The following is a 14,409-nucleotide window of genomic DNA, read 5'->3' on the forward strand; positions in this document are numbered from 1 at the left end:
TAGCTATCCTTTCTCTTTATTTGTTTATTTTTCCTTGAAGACAGAATATTATGATTCATACCAGGAAAAGGGAGATGAAGGACTTCCAGGCCCACCAGGGCCCAAAGGAGCTCGTGGCCCACAGGGTGAGAATAAATTTCTTCCTAAAGCATTTGCTGACCATGTCCATGTGTTTATTTCCAGGCAATGTATAACAAACGTGCTTATAGACCTAGAATTTGCAGGGGGCAAAAGGAAGGTTTCCCAATTTTCATGGATGGTAGTATTGGTATGTCCTAATTTTCATACTTTTATATGAAAATTCCATAGGTACTATACCATAGAAGGTAATTAAATTCTCTTTGTGTGTGAAAGCATCAAGTCTGACAAGAAAACACAAATGTGGCCAGAGGGCAGGAGGAGGGAATGGGAAGAATCGGCAATCTCAGGGGGATAGAAAAGAAAAAAACAGAGACCCTGAAAAACTGTAACTTGAGAAAATCCACCCATTCGTGACAAGAGGGGCCTGAAACCTGGGTTTCCTGACTCCTGGCACCATGAAGTAGAGTCACATCTACTCAGATGCTGTCCCTTTGGATAGATTAGAAAGGTGTAGGCCAAGAGCTCTCCTCTGTGGCCACACATCAGAGAATCCCTGGGAACTTCTAAATAATGACATGCCAAGGTCCCATCCCTGGCATTCTGATGTAACTGTCTGGAGGGGGGCCCTGGGCACCGGGAGATTGTAAAAGCTCCCCAGATTATTCTAGTGTGCAGGCAGGATCGAGAACCACCAACCTAAGGCAAATTATTGATACAAATAAGATTTCAAAGGAGAATTTCACTTACAAGAGTACAAATTCCCAGTGTTCTTAAATAAATGGACAGAGAAGTATAGACACGGACATAGATTTTTTTTAATCTGGTATGTCCACTATAAATCACTCATATGTATCAGAGAATTAGAACCCCGTTGCACTGTCATGGCTAGAAGTGATCTGAGAGGTAACATCTGGACAAACCACAGGACCTGGACAGTTCCAGCTATTTGCTGTTCTTCCATCTGCACCATTCCAGCCAAGCGTCAAAAGCAGAGCAGACTCCTAGTAAATGTCTGCTGACTTGTTCGCAGGTGGTAAGGTGCCGTAATTCGCTTCTGAGTGTTAGGCATCTCAGACTAGTTTCTTCTCTGCAGTTTGTCTAAATAAGTGAAGCTTTCTAATATCTATGTGAGAGTGGAAGAGAAAGTATGAAAGTATTATTAATTACGATAATGTGGTCAGCCAAGATTTCAAAAATGGGGGGAGGGAAGTATTTATGTCCTTATGAGTAATCAGTTACTGTTACGGATTTGTAGGTCCCAGCGGCTCCCCTGGGGTTCCTGGAAGTGCTGGTATGTACATGTTTCTTGGGGCACCAATAGAATGGAAAATTACGGGGGCGCCTGGGAGGCTCAGTTGGTTAAGCATCTGCCTTCGGCTCAGGTCGTGATCTCGAGGTCCTGGGATGGAGCCCCACATCGGGCTCCCTGCTCAGCGGGGAGTCTGCTTCTCCCTCTGCCTCTGCTCCTCCCCCCTGCTCATGCTCTCTCTCTCTCCAATGAATAAATAACAAATCTTAAAAAAAAAAAAAAAGGAAAATCACGTTTGCATTGCTTACATAAGACAAATGTTTCATTAATTGATCTAAAAATGATTCCAGCTTCTTCATTGTTAACTTTGTGACTCATAGCAGAAAAGGGAGTGGAAGCTGACACAAAGCGACTTAGGAATGCTCTTTTACTTCTCAGTGGTTTTAACTAAAGTGTAAGGCAAAAACTGGTGTAGGAGCAGAAGCCTTGAAGCTCAGAGGAGGCACAGAGGTAGAAAACAGTAATTTATAGTAATTAGGTTGGTTAAAAGTGGTAGTTTTCATAGTGTACCACATGTTGTGTAAGTACATAGATTGCACTTTTTTTTTTAGATTTATTTATTTATTTGAGAGACAGAGCGCGCACAAGCCGGGAGAGGGGCAGAGGGAAAGAATCGCAAACAGACTCCCTGCTGAGTGTGGAGCCCTACACGGGGCTCAATCCCACACCTTGATATCATGACCTGAGCCGATACCAAGAGTAGCTGGCTTAACCAACTGAGCAACCCAGGCAGCCCATAGATTAAACTTTTATGTGTTTATGTTTTATAAAAACACCCATGAGTCACTGGAGTGGTTGCCTCTTGAGAGAGGAAGACTAGGATCAAGGACATTTAATCAAGGATTAACCTAAGTGGCTTTAATTATAACTAAAATGCTGTCATGTGTCATTTTGTAGAGGAAATGAAACCATGAAAAAAATAGCAAAGATTTGATAAGCCCTGCCATTGATTACATTTTTCTCCATACCTTGTTGTATATTTAAACTATTTCATAATTTTGAAAATGAATTGAAATTAAGTGATTGCAGAACTATATGTATCTTATAATCCCACTGTAAAAAAAAATAGATAAATGGATAAATATTATAGGTACCTGCATGGGCATGGAAAAATATACACCAAATTGTTAACAATGGGTATCTCTCTCTTTTTTTTTTAAAGATTTTATTTATTTATTTGACAGAGAGAAACAGAGAGAGAGAGGGAACACAAGCAGGGGGAGTGGGAGAGGGAGAAGCAGGCCTCCCACTGAGCAGGGAGCCTGATGCAGGGCTCGATCCCAGGACCCTGGGACCATGACCTGAGCCGAAGGCAGACGCTTAACGACTGAGCCACCCAGGCGTCCCAACAATGAGTATCTCTTGAAGTTGGAATACGAAAGGATATTTTAGAGATCTGGCCAAAGATTAGGGAAGAGTTTTTTCTCTCCACCAGCGCCCCCCAAGTAATGAATAGGCTCCTTTAGGAAGTAAAAATTACAAATCTCTAAAACAGATGCCAATCACAGGGATTTGCTTTTATGGCAAAATCCTTATGCTCAATAATCAGAAATAATCAGATATTACCCCTGCTGGTTCTCAGCCCTTTGGTGGTGAGGTCTTTCTTCTTTATAGTTAAACTGTTTGCAAGGCATGGATTCGAGACGGGCCCTCTCCTCACATCCTTGTCACCTTAAGAGGGATAGATGAAATGGTTTTGTACCACCTGGCAAGGCTTGTCTCCCAGGAGATGCCTACCTCCCCACCATGCTCTTTTATAACTAAGATGTTTGGCAGGAATGAAGTCCAATTAGGACAGTCTCTCTTTCTCATTTCAGACACTGAAAGGTAGGTATCTTCTAGTCGCTAATGAAAAAATCCACAAAGCAGCACATATCGAAGAATTTCTCATGAGGTCCTTTTAAACAAAAAGACAACAGTGTGTCTCTAACTCTGTTTCAGTCCCTTGTAATAAATAAGTCCCTGTCTTACTTACCTCGTGGGACTGGGACGTTCTGGGCTTCGCTGTGCCGTGAAAGTTTAACAAGGCCACAGATGAAGGAAGGAAGATATTCTCTTTTTGTTTTATATGCTTTCTATGCCTCTCGATTGTGTAACTTTTGTTAATAAGAATACGTTACTTTCTGCAATTAAAAAAGTAATATATATGAGTCAGGAAAACATTGAAAATGCACTAACATGATTCTTTTCTCCAAGGGTCATTGAGGCTTGGCCCCAGAGGAGCCCCTGGATCTCCAGGAGTGAAAGGAAGTAAAGGGGAACGAGGGCCCCCAGGAAAGAATGCAGTGGGGCCTCCTGGGTCCCCAGGTTGTCCTGGTTCACCAGGCCCTATTGGGTTGCAGGGATATCCAGGACCACCAGGTAGATACCTAAGGGGCCCCTATTGTGTACATTGCCCAATAACAGATGTGTGCAAATCAATGGCAACGAACCTTACTTGCATCTTGGCCGTCAGTCTGTGTCGATCTTAGGAGCAATCTTTCTGCTGCCGTTTCATCTGATGAGCTATCTGTGAAGACAGTTCGGGTAGAATAAGGACATAGCAGGTGCAGCAAGGCTTTAGCCTGAGCTCCCACAGAGGGCGGAGTGCGAGGCAGGGACAAGGGACAGTGAAGTAGAGAAGGAGGGATGGTTATCAGGTTGGCCTCGGCCAAGTCTGCAACTGCTTGTCTGGTCCCTGGAGAATATCTTCCTAAAAGCTACAACTTTGTGTCAGGACAATTTTTCCCAGGGGAACAAGAGGCAAGAATTTATCTACCCATTCCTATTAGTCGTGGGTCGAAGATATATCCCACAGGACCACACTAACCACCCCCCCCACACACACACACACTCTTCCAGGCTGTGTTAGCATGGCTCCCAGGGCATCCCATGCCCTGGCATCGGCAGGAAGACCCAGGGCAAGGAGGTGTGGGCTGGAGGTGCAGCAGGGGCATGAGGCAAGATGCTGCCAGATAAAGTGGGTCAGAGACCACACAGCTGCAGCCTAGAGGATGGGAAGTGCCTGGAGTTGTCTTCACCTCTCTAGCCCCCCACAGCCACCTAGCATTCTCTGCTGGCTAACAGGTACACAGAACCTCAGAACATATGGGTCACTCTTTGTCTCTTAAAACACCTCTCTGGAAGGTACCTGGGAGGTCTTGTGTTTTATACTCAACCTTCCTAACAGCCCTAAGAATCTTCTGTTGTGTCAGGGATTTTGTTTTTAAGAAAGGATTTATTATTTATAGACAGTGTGATTATAAATCTGGAAGATCCAAAAGAATAATCTGGAAAACTCTTAGTGTTAATAAGATAATTCAGCTAAATGTCTGGCTATTTGAGCAATATTTGAAAAAAAAATAAAAGCTTCCCTTTAGGCCAATGGCTATTTAAGAAATTATCCCATTAATAAAACAATATAATGTCCAAGAACAAAAGCTGTCAAGCTCTGGTGTGAACCTATGTGGAAAACAAAGCAAAATAAAACTTAACTAAAACCTTCCATTGTGTTGGGGATTTTAACAATTTCTAGTCCTCCAAGTCTTTTTCAAGATGTAGGTTTAATGTGCTCATTTTATCGACCAGGGCCTGATGTGCACAGCTCTTGGCGCTAATGAGTGCCGTAATCGGGCTCTGGACCCTGGGTGCCTGAGGTAATACAGCTCCCTCTGCAAGACACCATGCATCCTCTCCCCATAGAGTGGCCCTGGTTTCCTGTCTTCTCTTACCTAAGCAACACCTGTCTGTCCATCTAGTTGCAGCTTCAACTTGAAGTCCTGCAGAATGTTTACACTGAGCCCACATCCTGTAACACCCAAGCTTATCCCGATAGTAGCATTTCTCACATTGCCAGTCTTTGTCAGTTTCCCCTACTAGACTTCAAAGCTCTTTGAGGTCAGACACTGTGTCTGGTTTGCTCTTTTAAGCTCAGCATGTAGCACAGGGGCTGGAACATTGTAGGTACTCAAATATTTGTTGACTTAAGTATGACATGACTAGGAAAATGTGCAAGTAAATACAAATGTATAAGTATGTAAGTATACAAATATGTCTACCTTAAGTATAAAACTGCCATTATATTTTACTGTTTAAAGATAACTATCCAAGTAAGAAGGGAAAAATGAAGGGGGGGAAATCGGAGGGGGAGACGAACCATGAGAGATGATGGACTCTGAGAAACAAACTGAGGGTTCTGGAGGGGAAGGGGGAGGGGGGATGGGTTAGCCTGGTGATGGATATTAAAGAGGGCACATACTGAATGGAGCACTGGGTGTTATACGCAAACAATGAATCATGGAACACTACATCAAAAACTAATGATGTAATGTATGGTGATTAATATAACATAATAAAATTTTTTAAAATTAAAAATAAATAAATAAATAAAAATAAAGATAACTATCCAGCCATCTTAAAGACACAGAAAACTGGATCACAAAATGAGCATTCCTTTCAGAGTCAAGCAAACATTACCCATACCCCATTCCATCTCAATTAAATGTCTCCACTGATACCTTGTTGCTCTGAAATTTGGAGCAGCTATAGGCATTGTTTTGAAATATTTAGTTTCATCAGCATTGCCTTCAACCTAGATTTGAAATGGCAAGACCAAAAAATCCAGTCATAGAACACAAGAGTTTAAGAGCATTAGCTGTTCATTGTAACATTATGGTAGCAGATACATGTGAAAAACTGGGAAGAGGTTTCTTGAAGAATGACAAACTCAATTGATGTGAACAAGCCATGCAGAGAAAACAGATGATACTCTATCAAAACCTTTTCACTCAATATGTATTAAGCATCTACAATATATCAGGAAGATTCAGTGTACCTGAGATAATAGAATGCGATGTGACCCTTTGCCTAAACATTCTAAAGGATAGTCTTGGAATAATTGGAAATAATTGGCTAAAATAACATGGGTTGATTTTATGATGAGAACCAACCAGATAACAAACTTTCAAAGAATCACTGCACTAGTATCAGAAAATATCACATGTCTGTAGTGAGAAAGGAAAAGCTGGTCAACACACTTCAGTCTTCAATTGCAGATAACCTTCAAAAGATGCAGCCTCCAAAACAAATATGGGGGACATGCACATAGAATAATACATCTTACTGAAACACTTGCTAATTGAATAAAAAACACAAAAAGAAACAAAACACTAGTTTTGGTGTTGTCTTTTTGCAGGTGACATCGTTTTTCGCAAAGGTCCACCTGGAGATGGTGGACTCCCAGGCCTTGTAGGGTTTCCAGGAATCCCGGGAGCCGATGGGCCCAAAGGTTGGTTCAATCAGTGGTGATGCTCTATGAAAGCAAGCCATTCTCATCATCATTCCTATCACTGATTCGCCCCTCGAAACAACAGTGATCCCAAACTGCAGTCAGGGGTGGCTTCTTTTGCAAAAGAATTGCCTAAAAGTATTCGTTTATCTGCAAATCAATCATGTATTTAGCACCCATGCAATAAATTATGGGATGTGCCTAGAATATGAGTTTTATCCTGCATTGAAGGAGAGAGGTACTGAGAGAGTAGATATTTTATTCTTGATTCAGGATTTCCTCTAAGAATACTAAGAAGGTCGGATAGAAAAAGTAAGCCAATATAATACATGAACAATTTTTCAAAGATTTTGTTTATTTATTTGAGAGAGGGAGAGAGAGCACGAGCATGAGCAGGGTGAGAAGCAGAAGGAGAGGGAAAAGCAGACCCCCTGCTGAGCAGGGAGCCCAATGCAATATGGGGCTTGATCCTAAGATTCCAGGACTAGGACCTGAGCGGGGGGGCAGATGCTTAACTGACTGAGCCACCCAGGTGCCCCAAGGTGAATGATTTTTTATTAACATGCACAATGTCCTTGATGATTTTCACTACCCCCCCCCCAAATTTTTAATGTAATAAATGACTGTGTGTTTGGGAAACATCTGTCCTTTCTGCAGACTTGGTGTGGGTTTATGAGTAATGTACGCATGCTCTCATTGCAGGGGAACCTGGCCTCTTGTGCATACAATGTCCTTGTGTCCCAGGGCCCCCAGGTCTCCCAGGACTGCCAGGGTTGGACGGCATAAAAGGAATCCCAGGTACAGACATTTTGCACACGAGGGTTTAGGCAAGTACAAAAGGGTCAGCTTCCTGGGTGGTGAAAAAAGGTATCAGACATCTGGATGTCAAGATGTGGTTTGCATGAACTTAGAGATTTTCAAAAGCATACTCTGTTAACATAAAGCAAGCCAAAATAACACAAAAACTGGCATTTCCCCCGTTCCATTTTAGTTGCTGAATTCTAGCAAACCATGGGGTTCCCCATGAATTATAGACTGGGGTTCCTCCAGGGGTAGGACTTAGGAGGGGTAAGGCAGCTATCCCACACACACACCACCTTTTTCTTCCATAAAGAAATAAGCTCTCTCATTTTTTCTTCTTAAAAGACACAACTCTCTTCAGTCTGTCTTTTTAAGGTCCCCACTTTTGGTAGAGCCAAGGGCAGATGCTCGGTTTCATTCTTTAGAAGGACGTAAGTGCAATAAATCAGCACACCGATGGGGGGCGACGGTGTGGTGAGGACTCTGGTAAACTGGAAGGCACACTGGAGGGGCCATCCCGCACCAGCTCCAGCCTATTGTTACTTTTCAACATTTTAGGCCCTGTGTTGATAGATCTTCCAATTTTTCCTGAGAAGAAAGAAATGAGGGTTTTTATCTGAAGTCTTACTTTTTTCAATATTAGCTACTAGCTCCATTTTTGAGGGAAGAAACCATCTCAGAGGCCAATATTCTGAGAGCTAAGTAAAGCCCTTGTCACTTCTCCTGTCGAACTCTGTGCCAAACCAGGACCCTCCCCCACACCTGGTTGCTCCAGGCGTCACATCCCTGCTGCCCTACCTCCTCCCCCTTCCTCAGGCACAGAACTGGCCGTAGACAAAACCCTGAGGCAGAGAAAGTCTCATTAGTTGGGTTCCTCTGCCCCTCCTGCCACTCTCCTGCTCCTTCATAAATGCCTTAGTTACTCTGTAGTCTCTGCCCCCTGACTCCCTGAGATGGGCCTGAGAGGGAAGGATGGGGAGGGAAAGAGGGGACAAAGGGCTGGCACGAGGGCCGGACTATTCCTCATGCAGCTCCTATTCAGTGCCTAAGACTCTGGGTGAAATGTCCTATTAAAACAAAAACTAAAAAGGAAGGGAAGGAGCTGGGGAGAGAGGGAGGGAGGGAAAGAATAGAAGGAAAGCAATCATTATTTCCCTACATTCCCTTTGAGTGACCTCTAGCCCAAGGGTAGAATGCAAGTGGGCAGCTCACTGATGACCAACTAGCCGTGTTGAATTTTCCTTGGTTTCTCTACATTTGGCATACTACAGGTATAGCTCACAGAAGATATATAAACAGGAAAACCATTTGGATGAGTATCAAAAAATATACCCTGACTCAAATCTTGCAAAAAATAAAATCTGAATATACATTTGTTAACGCATTGGCTTGAGATCCATCCAAAAGACCCTCTAGAGGATCATCTTTACAGAGATATTTAAATACATATAGGAAGTATAAAATTGTCCAGTAAAATGTAATTTGGCAACAGATATCCAAAGCCTCGGAGAAGTTTGTGTCCATTTGGTCTTGCACTTACACTTTTAGGAATTTATTTAAATTAATGGATAACTTTGAAGTACTAAATACTTAGGGATACCTATCATAGCATTGTTTACTAGAACTAAAGTTGGGAAAAGATCTAAATTCTAAAAACAGCAGTTGGTTAAATAAATGTTGGTTGACCCACACAATATGCTACTACGCAACCCTTTAAGTGAAGCTATAAATCTGTATTTATTGACATATGATTCCAAAATACCATGTATATGTCCAGTGTGTTATAGATATAAAATTTGATGAGTCACATACATGAAAATTTTAGCAAATACTGTCTTTGGTGGTAGATTTATGGGTGATTTTTTACTCTTCTTGCTGAATCTGTTTTTTACAATGAGCATATGGTACTTTTATGATCAAAACAAATAAATGTTTCTCCTTAAAATTATAAAGACAAGAATTTTAGGAAGGTAAGATTTTTTTTTAATGCCTTTTATTTTTTTTTTTACATCACCTCTTATTCCACTTATGTACTCCCATTCACTCCCTGCACTGGGTGTTTTAAGATACAATTGTCTTTCTTTCCTCAGAAGAAAACACCCTATTCTCTTCATATACTGCATTACCCTGGCTACTCAGAGTTGGCATTCAATGAATATTTAATAATTTACTGCTTTCCAGGAGGACAAGGGCCATCTGGCATTACAGGAAGCCCGGGGTCCCCAGGAAGTACGGGTCTTCCAGGATTTCCAGTAAGATTTCATGCTTTGGAAGCTTTAGTGTCAATTTGGGAAATAGCACACTCTGGAAATACAGTTGTGCCACACAAAGGTTATCAGTTTGGTTCCTGGCAAAGAGGGCTTAATATTAGAGCATTTGATCGATACTTGACTAAATGAATGAATGAATGAATGATGTGTGAATGAATAAGGGAATGAAGTAATGAATTCATAATCATTTAATGGTATCAGAGATAGTAGGTGGATCTGTTGTTGCCTGCGGCGGAGGTTGGGAACAGGGATTGACTGCAGATGGATTTGAGGGAATTTGGGGGGGGGTGATGGAAAAGTTTTAACACTGGATTGCAGTGATTGTGGCATAAATTACAAATTTACTAAAAATCACTGAATTGTTTTCGTATACAGATACATCTCATGATACGTAAATTATACCTCAATAAACTTCTAGAAATTAAATTTTTTATTATCACGGTGAATCAGAAAGTTATATAAAGATAAATATATTTAAATCAAATTATCCATGGATGCAAGTTAAACTTTACCAATATTCTAACATAATCTAAATTATGATGATGTTTGTATCATATTGAATAATATTACTGGGTGTGTGGCATTGAATTGCACTAACCGTATTCTTTTCCAGTTTTGGAAGCAAACAGAGAGAAAAGAAAACCAAAAAACTTGACATTATACTTGTGAGCCAAAGAAAGTGTCTTTAAAAAAAAAAAAACCCACATCCATTAAAATTGAAAAATTCGGGTTGACATTTTCTTTTTAAGATTGGCGGAAGAACAGCCGTACCCAAATGCAATGCAGCCTTGTTTCTGTACCGCCCTAGGGATTCCCAGGCGCTCCGGGGGATCCAGGACTCAAAGGAGAAAAAGGTGAAGCGTCTCAGCCTGAGGGAGAAGTGGGTGCCCCAGGGGACCCCGGGCCCAGAGGGCATCCCGGAAGAAGGGGCTTGGATGGAATTCCTGGAACTCTGGGGATCAAAGGATCGCAAGGACCCAAAGGTGAACCGGTTGGTATCAAGTAACTTTTTTCAGATTACCTTCCCTGCAACTGAAATGCTCTGAGGGGACGACATTGGGCAATTTCCATTCAGAAAATGGTTGGCCACTCAGCACAGTGGGTCCTTCCAACTGCACAATGAGGGGCCTTGGAAGGAGCAGGAATAACCCCAGCAAGGATGTATAGTATTTTGACACAGACTTGATGGTGCTTTTAGCCCAGATGACATTCTGTGTCGATAATGACCTTGTCTCCTACACAAGTTACAATCCCTCGTTTGTGTCCGGTGAGTTTATACACGAGTTCAGAAAATGATAAATAATGGAAAGTTTTGGTCAATATTTTGGGGGCAGTGTTCATTCTTTTAAGTGAAAAAAAAAATACTTAAAGACCAGAATATTTAGGAGTAGCGCCATCAAATAAAACAGATCAAATGTTTTGTCATCTAAAATATTTAAGCTTCTGTAGATTCTCTTTTCATGAGATAGGGATAGAATCTCTCACATGTTCACTTGAGAGATTCCTACCAGGAGCAATTTTAAATCATCATGGGATCAGAGGCTGAGCACCTCCCCCCCAGTGTATTTGTGAGAAGCTTGCCAGGCATGCTGCCCAGTCAGCTCCAGGAAATACCAGGTTCTTCCAGGATTTATCAGTGTTATCCAGTTAAGAGGGTCCCACCTTGAACAGGAAAATTTGGCAAATAAATTTGAAGATTCGTTTACACACCCTTTAGTATCAGAATATAAAGTGTGGCTCCCCGAGATATAGATGTGGTATACAGTCTTCCCAGCATCTTTTTTTTTTTTTAAAGATTTTATTTATTCATTTGAGACTCAGAGATACAGAGAGAGGGAGAGAAAGCATGAGCAGGAAGAGAGGCAGAGGGAGAGGGAGAAGCAGGCTCCCTGCCGAGCCAGGAGCCCGATGTGGGGCTCGATCCCAGGACCCCGGGATCATGACCTGAGCCGAAGGCAGACGCTTAACCATCTGAGCCACCCAGGCGCCCCCTTCCCAACATCTTTTTGATGACAAAATATTTTCTGGCTGAGACCAGCTAGCAGCAGGTTCAGTGTTTCTCAGACTCTCCTCTGGCAAAGGGGTTGGCTGTCCCGGGACAGGGGGCGGTGCAGTTATACTTTATAAAGGGACAGAGTCTAGAATTCTCTGGTCAAGTATTAAGACAGTTCACATGATGCTTCCTTTTGCATCTCACTAATTTCCTTATTAGTTCCAGTAAAAGTAAAGTAAAGAAGAAAATTAAGGCGGTGATATGTTGAGTCTTATACCCTGTCATTACAGAAGAAGGAGAAAAAAAAACAACACTTAGTCACCCAGTGATACTGAACAATGAAAAATTGAGTCAATTTTATTATTTGGGGCCATATTGGGGAGGAAGAGGAACTCGATTATTGTGTCACATTTGACTTGTTTAAAATATACAAGCCATTTCCAAAGTTATAGCCTATGCAGTTACAAAAAAATATTTATGGAACACCTGGGTGGCTCAGTCGGTTAAGCGTCTGCCTTCAGCTCAGGTCATGATCTCAGGGTCCTGGGATCGAGTTCCGCGTCGGGCTCCTTGCTCATTGGGAAGTCTGCTTCTCCCTCTGCCTACAGCTCCCCCAGCTTCTGCTCTCTCTCTCTCTCTCTCTGACAAATAAAATCTTTAAAAAGCCAAAAAGATATTTTATAAGGAAAAAAATGCATACAGTCTATCTGTATCTGTATCTCCTTTGTGATGAAAATAGCCGGTGAAGACCAAACAAAGGTTTGCTGTGCTGGTTTTATTTTAGAAACGCGCTATTCCCATGAATGCCGCTCTAAAGCTATTTGAACTGTTGGCTGATATGAACAAAGTTTTAGGGGCTATTATATGTGTAACATCCTGCTGGAGGACACCTCCAGTGGGGCTTAAGAGACTGCAAGTTCATGAAATGTTGCTGAAATCCAAAGGGCACAAAACGGCAGAAACCAGACCGCACTCTGATTTTAGTAATAATTCCCTTCAAATGCCAACTGCTTTGTAATTCAAGATTTTCTCATTGGCTGCTTATCTGGTCCTCCTCTTCATGGTAAGATTAACCCGTGTAAGGAGATACTGGACTGAAGCACTATCCAAACATATTCCTGTTGTCACAGGCCCTGAGAGGTGAGAAGGGGGACCAGGGTCCTCCAGGGTATCCTGGCACCCCTGGGTCCCCAGGACCTGCAGGACCACCTGGACCATCAAACTATGGACCACAGGGAGAGCCTGGTCCAAAGGGCACCCAAGGAGTTCCCGGAGCCCCTGGACCACCTGGAGAAGCCGGTTGGTTAGTTTTCTTTCCAGTCCTGTTTTCCTGTGGAGTGGGTCCATGGTTCCTAGAGCAAGTGAAGCTCCCCCAAGACTAATGAAGGCATAGAAACTTGCTTCTAATAAGTAGAATATGTCAATTCACAGACACTGGGAAAGAATATGTAGGCTAGGTTAGAGAACATTCATTTTCCCTTTACTGAGTTCAGCTGAAATTTCCTGATAGTCTCTCTACATTTACTAATAGAAATATACGGGATGGGGAGCACCTGGCTGGCTCAGTTGGTGGAGTTTGAGACTCTTGATCTCGGGGTCATGAGTTTGAGCCCCATGTTGGGTGTAGAGATTACTTTAAAAAAAATCTTAAAAAAATATATGGAATGAGTGGAAGTCAGTTACGGTAAACAAAGGGGAGGCAGAAATCTATGAAATTGATCTTGAGAAGCCTCTTGTAAGTCTCAAGGGCCCACTAATGTTATTACAAATTTGTTCTTTTTGACCCATAATCCAATGGATGGTTTATAAATAAAACTTCAAAATATCTAAGATAAATGAAGAAAGCCTTTCTGATAATAGCTCTAAAGTCCCAGTAACTTTTGGGATCCACACGTACTGAACATAGTTGGTGGATTCAGGAGGGAGCTGATCCTCAATGTTAACCTGTGGTGGAGAACATGGCAGAAGATGAGAATTGCCATGTTACTGACAGTTTTTAACAAATAATGTCCCCCTATCATTTTTTACTTCTAACATCACTTTTTAAAGGGTTAGACCCAATAAAATAATGGCCTCTAAATCTTTTTATGGTATCCTTCATTAGTAAAAAATGTGTAAGTGCCTCCCCCCCAAGTATTGATATATTTTTTAAATTATTTACATGCATTCCTGTCCATACATGTACATAAAGCTTCTTTTATGATTATATATGTAGGTATGTATATATATATATATATATATATATATATATATATATATATATATTCTGCATCTTACTTTTGAGGCTACAGTGCTAATCCAAGGATTGGCAAACCATGGCGGCCCACCATCTAAATCCAGCCTACCACGTATTTATGTATGACCTACAAGCTAAAAATAGTTTCTCTATTTTTAAATGATTGGGGGGAAAAAACCTTTTGAGTAATCCTTTTTGGCACGTGAAAATTACATGAAATTCAAGTTTCAGTGTCCATAAATACGTTCTGCTGGCCCACGGTCACACTCAGTCACTTACATACTGTTTCCGGCGGTTCCCACGCTACAATGGCAGCATTGAGTGGTGGCACAGCCATGTGGACTACAAAGCCCAGATTATTTACTATCTGGCCCTTTACAGAAGAAGTCCTTCTAATCCATCTTCAAATCTTCTTCTGTTCTTTCTACGTGCGAATTTCTAGCAAAGGACTCC

The 14,409-nt window shown here is 41.8% G+C and overlaps 1 protein-coding gene across 1 annotated transcript in view; it reads left to right on the forward strand.

The window, feature by feature from the left end:
- Window positions 1–14,409, forward strand: part of COL4A3 (collagen type IV alpha 3 chain) — a 128,749-nt gene that overhangs the window by 84,758 nt on the left and 29,582 nt on the right. Inside the window, exons 19-26 of the mRNA XM_021682956.1 lie at window positions 41–125; window positions 1,337–1,372; window positions 3,587–3,751; window positions 6,564–6,656; window positions 7,359–7,454; window positions 9,639–9,709; window positions 10,536–10,718; window positions 12,851–13,019. Of these exons, the coding sequence (XP_021538631.1) occupies window positions 41–125; window positions 1,337–1,372; window positions 3,587–3,751; window positions 6,564–6,656; window positions 7,359–7,454; window positions 9,639–9,709; window positions 10,536–10,718; window positions 12,851–13,019 (898 nt within the window). The remainder of the gene's footprint in view (window positions 1–40; window positions 126–1,336; window positions 1,373–3,586; window positions 3,752–6,563; window positions 6,657–7,358; window positions 7,455–9,638; window positions 9,710–10,535; window positions 10,719–12,850; window positions 13,020–14,409) is intronic.

Source organism: Neomonachus schauinslandi, chromosome 3 (genome assembly GCF_002201575.2).
Source record: "Neomonachus schauinslandi chromosome 3, ASM220157v2, whole genome shotgun sequence".
In the NCBI taxonomy this organism is placed as follows: Eukaryota; Metazoa; Chordata; class Mammalia; order Carnivora; family Phocidae; genus Neomonachus; species Neomonachus schauinslandi.